General features: G+C 38.1%; 1 protein-coding gene across 3 annotated transcripts in view; it reads left to right on the forward strand.

The window, feature by feature from the left end:
- LOC106067245 (adenylate cyclase type 1-like) overlaps nucleotides 1–12,229 on the forward strand; it is a 160,345-nt gene that overhangs the window by 44,916 nt on the left and 103,200 nt on the right. For all 3 annotated transcript variants that reach the window (XM_056004566.1, XM_056004632.1, XM_056004706.1), the window contains exon 3: nucleotides 707–856. In XM_056004566.1, the coding sequence (XP_055860541.1) occupies nucleotides 707–856 (150 nt within the window). The remainder of the gene's footprint in view (nucleotides 1–706; nucleotides 857–12,229) is intronic.

Consider the following 12,229-nt stretch of genomic DNA (forward strand, 5'->3'; position numbering starts at 1 on the left):
AGATAAGATATTATATCAAAAATTGTCAAAACCATCGGAGTTTCCCTTTAAACAAGAGCATGGAATGTCTATATCAGCCAGAAAAAAACAACAATGAGTTTTAAGTTTCTAATTAACATACAGGACTAATATAAACCAAATATAAAGCACCATACTTTTACTTTTTTTTTTAAGGTACATCTGGGATGGATATGAGGTGCTATTTTTAATGAATCATCATCCTTAAGTAACTAAGTATTGTAGATTTATGGTTCTATATGTTAGTTAAATAACAAAGCAAAGTGAGACTTGATAGGTCCCCTTTCAGACCATGCAGATGATTCAAATGTCATCTGATGTGGCCAGCATAACGACCAACCCCTTTTACGTTTTCCTGACTAGCCCCAGGTAGCCATTAGAGCTGTCTGGACTCGAGAGTCCCCTAAAGATGCCGAAATTAAAAATGCCAGTCTCTATCAGGATTCGTACTCGGAACACTCCGGTTCGGAAGCCAAGCGTTTTAAAACTCAGCCACTACTTGATAGTCATTCTGAAAAAAAAGTCTGGATTCATAGGCCTAGTATTAGAATTTGAAATGCTCTTGAATAGATTTATTTATAACCAGGATTTGTTTCGGAAAAGGAAAAAAGGAGGTGGTAAAAAATGTTCCAATTTTTAAAAATTAGTCATTTTTCAACTGCAACTGTTTTTCTTGTTTTGGTTTCAGTTGCTGGCCAACACCATCTTGTACCTGGCAGCCAATGTCGCCGGTATGTTCATTCACAACTCAACAGACAGGACACAGAGGAGAACATTTAAGGACACCAGAGATTGTATAGCGGCCAGATTGGATATACAAGACCAAAATGAAAAACTAGTAAGCTTTCTTTTTTGTTTTTTTTGGTCTCATTGCATGTATTTTCCGTTTCATCATGTTCTATGTATACTCTTTAATGTATTTATGGCTTTTGAAATCTATTAAAAGCTTAGATCGTTTTTAGTGCCTACAACTTCTGATTCACTTTTTGACCGGAATTTGAGCTAATGACCCCCCCCCCCCCCCCAACCTCCAAAGCTTTTTGAGATAATGGACCGTTAAGTCCTACACTAAAGCTTAGGTATTCTTTGGTCCCTCAATTTACCTTATCTATCTCTGCCTCTTATGTGCCCCATTTCTTCTCTGGCTCTCATTTGCCTAATTTCTTCTCTGCCTCTTATTTGCCTAATTTCTTCTATGCCAATTATGTGACTAATTTCTTCTCTGGCTCTTATTTGCCTAATTTCTTCTCTGCCTCTTATTTGCCTAATTTCTTCTCTGCCTCTTATTTGCCTAATTTCTTCTCGGCCTCTTATTTGCCTAATTTCTTCTCTGCCTCTTATTTGCCTAATTTCTTCTCTGGCTCTTATTTGCCTAATTTCTTCTCTGCCTCTTATTTGCTCCATCTCTTCTCTGTCTCTTATTATCTCATTTCTTGTCTGCCCCTTATTTGTCCAATTCCGGAAATTTACTTCCGGATAATGATAGCAGACGATAATGAAATGTGACCTGACTTACACCAGAACTCTAGTTAATTTACTCACACAGTCGAAAGTGTAAATATATTGTAACAGTCTAGTACTGCCTCGTTCGGACACCCTGATGAACAAAACATAACATTGGAGAAGCATTTGAAATGCATAAACAACGATTAAGGTTACATTTGAAATTGCCAATTAATTAAAAATCTTGTTTTTCTAATTGAAATCTCCATTGAATTATTTGCCTAAAGAAATTGTATTGAATATTTGAATGAATATTGTCAGCTTCGATTAGTTTCATTCACTTAATGCATGGGATCCATTAAGCCCATTAATTAATAGAAATGCATACCATTGTACCCAGACAAATAATCCACTTTCAGCCATCACTGCGAGGTGTCTATTTGATTTTCTGTTGTTGGTTGCCTTCATTTCGATTGTAAGCGCTGTCTCTATGTTCGGACGTCAACTGTAGACGCAGGACGTTATATGAGAGTGGATTTAGGAGCTGGGAGGATACGATAACTACATCTTAGATTATTTTTGTGGCGTTTTTGTTGGAAAAATCTCCAAACTATGCATCTGACTGACATTTTGACTTTAATATACAGGACTCTTTATGTTTGACCTTCCAGACCTGATTTAGTATCATTTTCTTTTTGTCACTTTTCTCGACTCTTCACTGATTACTTATCCTTTCTCTCTCTCTCTCTCTCTCTCTCTTTCTTTCTTTCTCTGTCTTTCTCTCTCTTTTTTTCTCTTTCTTTCTCTTTCTCTTGCTCTATCTTTCTTTTTCTTTCACTCTTTCTCTTTCTTTTTCTTTCTCTTTCCCTCTCTCTCTCTCTCTCCCTCTTTCTCTTTCTTTCACTTTCTCTTTCTCTCTTTTTCTCTTTTTTTCTTTCTCTCTTTTTCTTTTTCTTTCTCTTTCACTTTCTCTTTCTGTATCTCTTTCTCCTTTTCTCTCTTTTTCTCTTTCTCTTTCTATCTCTCTTTTTCTCTTTTTCTTTTTCTTTCTCTTTCACTTTCTCTCTCTTTCTCTCTCTCCCTCTCTCTGTTTTTCTCTTTCTTTATCTCTCTCTCTCTTCCCCCCCCCCCTCTCTTTCTCTCTTTTCTTCTTTTTTTTTTCTTAATTTAATTGAAGTATTTTTTTTGAAACAAAATGTATCATTGTATACATTGTGTCTTGTAGGATTAAGTACATTCCATGTTGAAATAAAGTCTACACATGAAGTGAGTCAGTCCATTCAGAGAATGAATATGGTTTTAAGGGGCTGCAACTATTTGTGTATGTTTGAATGTGTAAATTCCTTTTTCAAACCTTGCTCCATCTATGCTTATCTAATTCTATGGCCGACGGTTAACGAGAGTGTCATGTGACCAGCACAACGACCAGCCGCTTTTACTTTTCCCAAACAAATGCCCGGGGTGGACTCACTGGCATCCTGAAAAAAATCCCAAAATTTAAAACCACAGTCTTCAACGAGATTTGAACCCGGTCCGGCAGCCAGAGCTATACCACTCGGCCACCACACCCCATATGTGTGTGTGTGTGTTTATGTGTGTGTTTGTGTGACAGAGTTAAAAAGATAAGACTTTAAAAAGATAACACTTGGGTATTGTTAACCCCTTCCCCCCAAAGGATTGTAGAAATTCATTCTAGAAGTGAAAGTAGATTACAGTTACAGAGTTAAACCTTTTAAGTAATGTAATTTACTGGATGCGCTGACTGACCCGAGGGCTACACCCAGTGTCAGCAGTTTTAAATTGACTAACTTGTCAGCAATACATTTGTGGAAGCTGTTGGGACAATTTAATTATGTTTGGAAACATGTGTCACAAAATGTTATCACTTCCGAACACTTGAAAAACTTTGTCCTAAATTATTTTTTTTAACTCTAAAAATTCATTTGAAACAAAGCACATAGGACTTAGTGTTTGTGTTTAAGAACATATGACTTTGTGTTTTTTGTTTAGAACATATGACTTAGTGTTTTTTGTTTAGGAACATATGACTTAGTGTTTTTTGTTTAGGAACATATGACTTAGTGTTTTTTGTTTAGGAACATATGACTTTGTGTTGTTTTTTTTTAGAACATATGACTTTGTGTTTGTGTTTAGAACATATGACTTTGTGTTTCTGTTTAGAACATATGACTTAGTGTTTGTGTTTAGGAATATATGACTTTGTGTTTGTGTTTAGAACATATGACTTAGTGTTTGTGTTTAGGAATATATGACTTTGTGTTTGTGTTTAGAACATATGACTTAGTGTTTGTGTTTAGGAATATATGACTTTGTGTTTGTGTTTAGAACATATGACTTTGTGTTTCTGTTTAGAACATATGACTTTGTGTTTGTGTTTAGAACATATGACCTTGTGTTTTTGTTTAGAACATATGACTTAGTGTTTGTGTTTAGGAATATATGACTTTGTGTTTCTGTTTAGAACATATGACTTTGTGTTTTTTGTTTAGAACATATGACTTTGTGTTTTTGTTTAGAACATATGACTTTGTGTTTGTGTTTAGAACATATGACTTTGTGTTTGTGTTTAGAACATATGACTTTGTGTTTTTGTTTTTTTTTGTTATTGAATATTTTAATGAATATTATCAGCTTCAGTTAGTTTCCTTCACTTAATGCGTGGATAAATTAAACCCACTAATACAGAGAAATGTATACCATTGTACCCAGACAAGTAATCCACTCTCAGCCATCACTGGTAATGGAATAGTATGACGTGCACTATATATATATATATTTATAACTTTTATATAGCGCTACTTTCATGCTTATAGCATGCTCAGAGCGCTTTGGTCCAATCTTATTTATAGATTCGCTTACCCAGGATTCTTTCTCAGGGAGAAGGGGGGAGGTGGGCAGAGTAAGAAAATATTCCATAGTTTTTTTTTTTTAATTCTGAACATTCATTAATTTTTAAGAGAAAAGCAATCGCTCTGTATGTTTTATAAACGAGCCCATCGAGGTATTGTCTTTTTTAACTAGAATTTTTCTCGCTTATTTTGTTTCAAGTTTCTTACAGTTAGCACCTCCCCGCATGTCTGGAAACGATTCCCCAAAGTTCACTAGAGTTTCACCTTGTGTATAGCTAGTACTGCCATCTATCTGACAACTTCGCACAAATCTATAATCATTACCTAATGGAGATTTCATTTTTTTTTTTTTTTTTTTTTTTTTGAAAAGGAGGAATGGCATTCTTTTCGGACAGATCATTATAACGCGTTGTCCAGTTATTACTTCCCTTCCTCGGGTTCTCTCCCTTAGTGCGTGACGTCACAACGCGCTAACGAAGGCAACAACGTAGAGGGGAATTTAAAAAAATAAAACAACGAAATAGATTCGTGACTCTGTTTTGACAAGACAAACTTCAAACATACAAACATTGAAACATACAAACATTCCACCGGTTTAATAAACGAACGTTATTTAAGATGCGCGGTCTTTGTACTTTAGCATAAGTAATAGACTATCAATATATTCATATCTCTCTCTCTCTCTATTTAGCTATCTATCTATCTGTCTGTCTATTGTCCGTCCGTCCGTGCGTCCGTCCGTCTGACTGTCCGTCCGTCCGTCTGACCGTCCGTCCGTCTGTCCGTCCCCTTCCGTCTATCTATCTATCTATCTATCTATCTATCTATCTATCTATCTATCTATCTATCTATCTATCTATCTATCTATCCGTCTGTCTGTCTGTCTGTCTGTCTGTCTGTCTGTCTATCTATCTATCTATCTATCTATCTATCTATCTATCTATCTATCTATCTATCTATCTTTCTAATCTAATCTAATCTAATCTAATTTAATCTAATCATATTTAATCTAATCTAATCTAATCTAATCTAATCTAATCTAATCTAATCTAATCTAATCTATCTATCTATCTATCTATCTATCTATCTATATATCTATCTATCTATCTATCTATCTATCTATCTATCTGTCTGTCTGTCTGTCTATCCGTCTGTCTGTCTGTCCCTCTGTTTGTCTCTCTCTATATATATTATATGTACACTCTTAAGGGAAAATGAAAAACATGGTCATGGAGACGATGTCTTGATAGAAAGTCATACAATGCATAATCGAACTATTTAGATGGGGTGGGGCACATGGTTTGTCCAGATTGCCTTCCCCATTAACTCCGCCAGGTTGCCCCCCAAGGTTTATCAAAAATTGCCCCTCCATTCCCACTTGGATTGCCTCACAACTGCCTACAAATCAATGGCCACGACGCATACTTTTTTTTTTTAGTAAAAGAGAATTGATTCCCCCACTTATATATCTGAATGATTCATGGCCCGTAGCAATGTTAGACAATTCTTTGCGGCAGGTTGGAGAAACTCTTTGCCACTTTGCTCTTTTTTTTAAACACTTAGGTTATTTTCTGTAAAAAATGAAAGTAAAGTAACCTTTACAGACCATGCGATCTATAGGGCAGATGATGTAAAGGTCTTCTGTTTCTGTGACCCATGGCTAACGAGGATGTCATGTAGCCAGCACAACGACCAGGTTTTTTCTGTAGTATTATTATTATGGCTTTTATATAGCGCTACTTTCATGCTTATAGCATGCTCAGTGCGCTTTTGGTCCAATCTCATTTGTGGACCAGTGGAGGGAGGGGGTATCTAGAAGTTGATTTTCCATGCTGCCTTTAGGCTGAGGCTTTAGGCTCTCAGTAAACACAACTCTGCCCGAGTCGGGTGTCGAACCTCGAGCCCCCTTCTAGGTAGCCAAGCCAAGTCTCAGTTCAAGCGCACTTGGCCTCTCGACCACGCTTCTCACTATTCATCAAACCTTATTCATAGGGAGTGTAGTGGCTGAGCGTTAAATCTATTGGCTTCCGATTTGACGGGTCTTGGGTTTGAATCTTGGAAAAGGCGAGGTCTTCGAAATTCGGGATTTTTAGAACGCCCCTGAGTCCACTCAAAGCAAATGGGCACCTGGCGTTATTTAGGGGAAAGTAAAAACGGTTGGTCATTGTGCTGGCCACACGAAACCCTCGCTAACCGTCGTCCAGTGAAACAGATGGCCTTTATATCCTCAGCCATATAGTTCGCAAGTTCTGAAAGTGGTTTTTCTTCTTTTTTTTCCTATCAAATCTTCTAATCATATTAATTATAACACTAAGAATATCCCTAAATAATTAGTTCATTAAAAAATAACGAATAACTCCATTTTTAGTTGACAAAATGTTTGTAAAATGTTTAACATGTTTCGGATGTTCCTTCAGAGTTGAAGATAGTTTACTTCCGAGTCGAAACCTCCCGCAGGACGACGGGGGAATTGGAGCGGGCAGGGTTTGAACCCTCGACCGTCGATAAATCCGAACGACAGTCCAGCGCGCAAACCGCACGACCAGGCTGCCATTCCTGAACTAGTGCAACTTTTAGTTGTCGACGTCGACTAGTACGATTTATCAAAGAACTATTCTACCTAGCTCCAGAAGTTTGAAAAAAAAAGGAAAGTGAAACATCATGTGACCAAAGCGCTTTAATTACTTTGGCAAAAGTTTTATACACATTTCAAGTCATTAACTGAACGACTAATTTTACAAAGCTTATATCAACTCACTCTGTCTGTCTGTCTGTCTGTCTGGCCAAACGTTTGTACACTTTATTTCCACCGCACCCAATTTCGGATCAAGCTGAAAATTTTCACAATTGTTTCTTTTACCTGACAACATAAGCATCAATAAAAAAAAAATAAATATGAAAAATTAACCAATTAGTTAAATTATTTTGTTTGGTATCTCAAACAAGGGAAAGAAATAGTACTTGACTGAAGTGGTGGTTTAGAGCACACAAACATGAAATAGAAAACAATATAGATATACAGTCAATAGATATACAACATTACAGTTTTCCATTGATAGCAGAGTGGTTACCGTGTTGGCTTGAGAAGCCTGAGAAGGTTTTGGCCAAGTTTGAATTCAGGTCCTTCCTTTTTTTTTTTTTTTGGTATATTTAAAAAGCGATCACCCAAATACCCCGTTCTTTCTCTCACTTTCCGACTGGTCCAGACAAGTGATAGGATCATAGCGTAGTGAGAACGCTAAAAGCCTGAAAATTGCGCTAAACAAAAACAATTGGTAAAAAAAATATCTCTAATCGCACAGATTTATTATTGTTAGTCTAGATCTAATACAAATTTAATTACAAGACTGATCCTAATTGATACACATTAATATAAGCTTTGTTTTTTTTTTCAAAAGTATTTCTTTGTATTTTGCTTGTTTGACTCGCAACCGTAATACAAATGTACATAAGCGTAGGAACACTTGTATAGAAGTTTCCAGCAAACTTCAAGAAACTTTCACACAGTAGATATAAAAAAAATCTCGAACTTTAATTTCTTTTTCTTTTACTTCCGGAAACCATTGCTAACGACTGAGGAGGGAATGATGGGTAAAAAAAAAAATCCACCAAAATATGATTTGTCCCGAAGCGACTCTGACTTCGTCACTTCCGGTCACAAGAGCAGATTACTCTACTCCCCACAAAAAAAAAAAAAAAAAATCGCCCTGTCTTTTCACGACTTGCCTCCCTTTCCTTGATAGTTAACCGAGCTACAAGAAGCAATGGAATATACGTGTGAGTAGTCTCCCTTACCCTCGGGGCCTCTATCTGATTGTCTCTCGGTATGTAATATAGATGTAAGCTCGGAGATTACGTCAGACAGCAGTGGGAGGAGGGGGGAAAATCAATTACACCATAAACCCCCCCCCCCTTCTTTCTCCCTTATCAATCCCAAGAAAGTAGAGACAATCGAAATCAAGACTACACACAGTGATTATATGTCTGTGGGGGGGGGGGAGAGAGAGAGAGTAAAAGGAGATAGTAAAACCAATAGTAAGAAATAAAGTAAAGGAGAGTCAGAGAGAGAGAGAGGGGGGAGAGAGTCTAAAAGAGAGAGAGTCAGAGAGAGAGGGGAGAGAGTCTAAAAGAGAGAGAGTCAGAGAGGGGAAAAAAAGAGCCAGAGAGAGGGGCGAAAGAGAGTCAGACAGAGGGGGAGAGAGTCAGACAGAGGGGGAGAAAGAGTCAGACAGAGGGGGAGAAAGAGAGTCAGAGAGAGGGAGGAGAAAGAGAGTCAGAGAGAGGGGAGAAAGAGAGTCAGAGAGAGGGAGGAGAAAGAGAGTCAGAGAGAGGGAGGAGAAAGAGAGTCAGAGAGAGGGGAGAAAGAGAGTCAGAGAGAGGGAGGAGAAAGAGAGTCAGAGAGAGGGGAGAAAGAGAGTCAGACAGAGGGGGAGAAAGAGAGTCAGACAGAGGGGGAGAAAGAGAGTCAGAGAGAGGGAGGAGAAAGAGAGTCAGAGAGAGGGGAGAAAGAGAGTCAGAGAGATTCAGAGAGAGAGAGGGCGAAAGAGAGTCAAAGAGAGGGAGAGAAAGAGAGTCGGAGAGAGAGAGAGGGCGAAAGAGAGTCAAAGAGAGGGGGAGAAAGAGAGTCGGAGAGAGAGAGAGATGTGCAAACAAAACTACAAAGCTATGAAAATAAATAAAGTCACGAAGAAGGCCGACCAAATAGAGTCCTCAATGAAATCTGAACACCTAGTCAGAACTGGGCCAGAGTGATACAGAGACTAAACCAGCGATAAATAGATAAAAAAAAAAGGTCTATACTTTGATTCACTTGTCAGCTTGGGGCGCATCGAGTGTGAGCAAATGGCGAAGAAATTAATATGATATTGGATTGTAAAAAGAAAATTTAATTTGGCTACGAATATTTTTTAAGGATAGAAAATTTGATGAGGTCAGTAATTGAAAAAAAACTTCTCCAAAAAATAACGGTTACATTTAGGTGTCTCACCGAGAATAATCATGGATGCAAAGAATAAAGGTTAAACGTTAAAGGTTACATATAATCCTAACTATTCAAGGCTGTAAGTGTGTTTTAATAAATAATACACTTATCCCCAAGGGTTAAAGGTCTCATCCAGAGGTCAAAGGTTACACGGGCCGGACTTTCAGTTTGTAAAGGCTGTTCAGCTTTCGAGGTCTTCCCAAACTAGCATTTCTTTACACATAGACCAATGTAAAGAAGATCTTTTAAACAAACCAATTTAAAGTCGGTATTTACACACAGACCAGTGTAAAGTGGGTCACTACACACATACACATGTAAAGTGGGTCACTATACAGTGTACACACGTGCACATGTAAAGTGGGTCACTATACAGTGTACACACATGCACATGTAAAGTGGGTCACTATACAGTGTACACACATACACATGTAAAGTGGGTCACTATACAGTGTACACACATACACATGTAAAGTGGTTCACTATACAGTGTACACACATACACATGTAAAGTAGGTCTTTAAAGATACACACATTTTAAGTAGGCTTCTAGCTTGCCCTCGTTCCTATTCAGTAAATACATCTGAGAACTCCACCCAGCTCCACCCAGCTTCTTATTCCCTTTCTTTCCCATCCACTCAACCCCCCACCCCCTTTATTCTCTGTGAGTAAAGGTCATGCAAGGACGCTTCTGATGTTTGTAGCTCACTCTCAGGTTCGATTCAGTCACGTGGTAGGCGCTATATCACCGACATACCCGCCCACTCCTCCCCAACCCCCTAACCAAAACATAATCTCCCCCCCCCCCAACCCTGACTGACTGCCACTATGCTGTTACATAACATTCATCACTTGAGGTCCCAGAGCTCAAATCTCCACTCCATACTCGCAACATATTTTTCTTCTCTAAAGTCAAGAAGTAATATTCATACATAGGCTTTATGTGGGATTTTCATAAATGGAATATTTGGTGCATCCGGTGTGCGAAATAATTTATACGCGAAATTTAACACACAAAAAAGAAAAGAAAAGCATGTATTAGTGTCCGTGCCCAGCTCTGTAGTAACTCATTTCTAAGCCCCTGTTAATTATAACAAAATGTTCTATTTAGCAAGCAATCGTGACCTTTCAATATGGAGTCATATTGACATGGGCGTAGCCAGGATTTTTTTTCGGGGAGGGTTTTGGGGGGGGGGGGCCGACCTCCTCCCCCCCCCAAGGAAAAAAATTATATTTATATATATATATGTGTGTGTGTGTGTGTGTACATAATTAATCTTTATTTCATTCTGACCCTATCGGAAGACGTTTATTGTTTATTGTAGACTCCCCGCCCTTGCTAATAAGGGGGTCTGGGGGAGTTCGCAGTGCTCCCCCAGCGCGGGGCGAAGCCCCGCCGCCGAGCACTATTTCTGGTATTGAAAGCCAACAAAATGCATATTCTGAGGTATCTACAGTGCATTATCTTGCTATTAAAAAGTTTTATTTCAAAAACCTAATGTGCTATTCTTACTGACTTAGACCCTCTCGCGCCGTTCGGCGCATTTTCCGGCAAGCTGTTTCCGCAACTCTTATTTTGCGTAATTCATTTTGTCGGAAAACATGTCCCGCAAAACCTCATGCGACGCTCTGTCACAACCTTACTAAGGATTCGACTCCCAGTTCGGCATATGATTTCTTTGATTTAGACCCGATCTCTATGACTGACTCCTAAAATCTGTCTTAGCCATCTTTGTTGAGACACATTTAATGATTTTCAATTTCGGCAGAATACTATTCACACTTAATTAATGGAGCCCAAGCCACTGGTAGAAATTTGTAACCTTTCTTGACTACGCTCTTGGAATTACATGCCTGTATTTCGCTTTAGATTTTATATGGAAAAGGAAAGTTTTTTCGTCAAATCATCTGTTGAGGGGTTTTAAACTAAAAAATCTCTGTTTTTTTTTTTTTTTTTTTTATCCAAAACCCCATTCAGCTACGATCATAGAATTTGGTGACTGTAGTTTGCTTTAAAATAATATCGAAGAGAGAGGTTTTCAACTCTAAACGCTCTGTAGGGGAATTTTAAACTCAAAACCATCTGGAGGGGTTTTAAACTTTAAAGAAAAAGCCATCTGGAGGAGGGGGATTTAAACTCAAAACCTCTTTGGCTAATTTTGTGTAATTTGCTTTTTTTTTTATATTGAAGAGGTACTTTTTAGCTTCAAACCACAACTGGAAGGGGGAGGGGGGTTAAACTCAAAACCCCTTTGGCTACGCTCATAGAATTTTGAGTGTGTAATTTGCTTTTTTTATATTGAAGATGGGGTTATCGTAAATTTTGGATGGGGTTTTAAAATCAAAATCTTCCTCAACTGTGCTGTTGGAATTTGGGGATTGTTGTTTGCATTTTTTGTTTGTTTTGTTTTATAGAAGAGGGGGATTTAACTGCAAAACCTCTGGTAGGGGGTTTAAAATTCAAAACCCCCTGTAGGGGGTTTTAAACTCAAAGCCCCCTGGTAGAGGGATTTGTATCTCAAAACCCCCTGATAGGGGTTTTTAAAATCTCAAAAACCCCTGGTAGGGGGATTTAAACTCAAAACCCCCTGGTAGAGGGTTTTTAACTCAAAACTGCCTCGGCTGTGCTGTGGTAAGTGATGATGTAGTATTAAAATCTCACCTAAAAATAGGGATTTCATTTCGGGGGGGGGTTTGAACCCCAAGAACCCCCCCCTGGCTACGCCCATGCATATTGATATGGTTTTATATGTTTTGTCTTTAGTATAAATAGTTGCGTATGTCGCTTTTTTTCCATCCTTTAAAAAAAAAGTTTACCATTTCCATTGTATTAGTCCCACATGTCTCCATATCGCTTCATTACTACTCTTATCTATTACAGACGTACATTACTTTAATAATAAAACAAGAAGATAAT

The sequence above is a fragment of the Biomphalaria glabrata genome, chromosome 1 (assembly GCF_947242115.1).
Source record: "Biomphalaria glabrata chromosome 1, xgBioGlab47.1, whole genome shotgun sequence".
In the NCBI taxonomy this organism is placed as follows: Eukaryota; Metazoa; Mollusca; class Gastropoda; family Planorbidae; genus Biomphalaria; species Biomphalaria glabrata.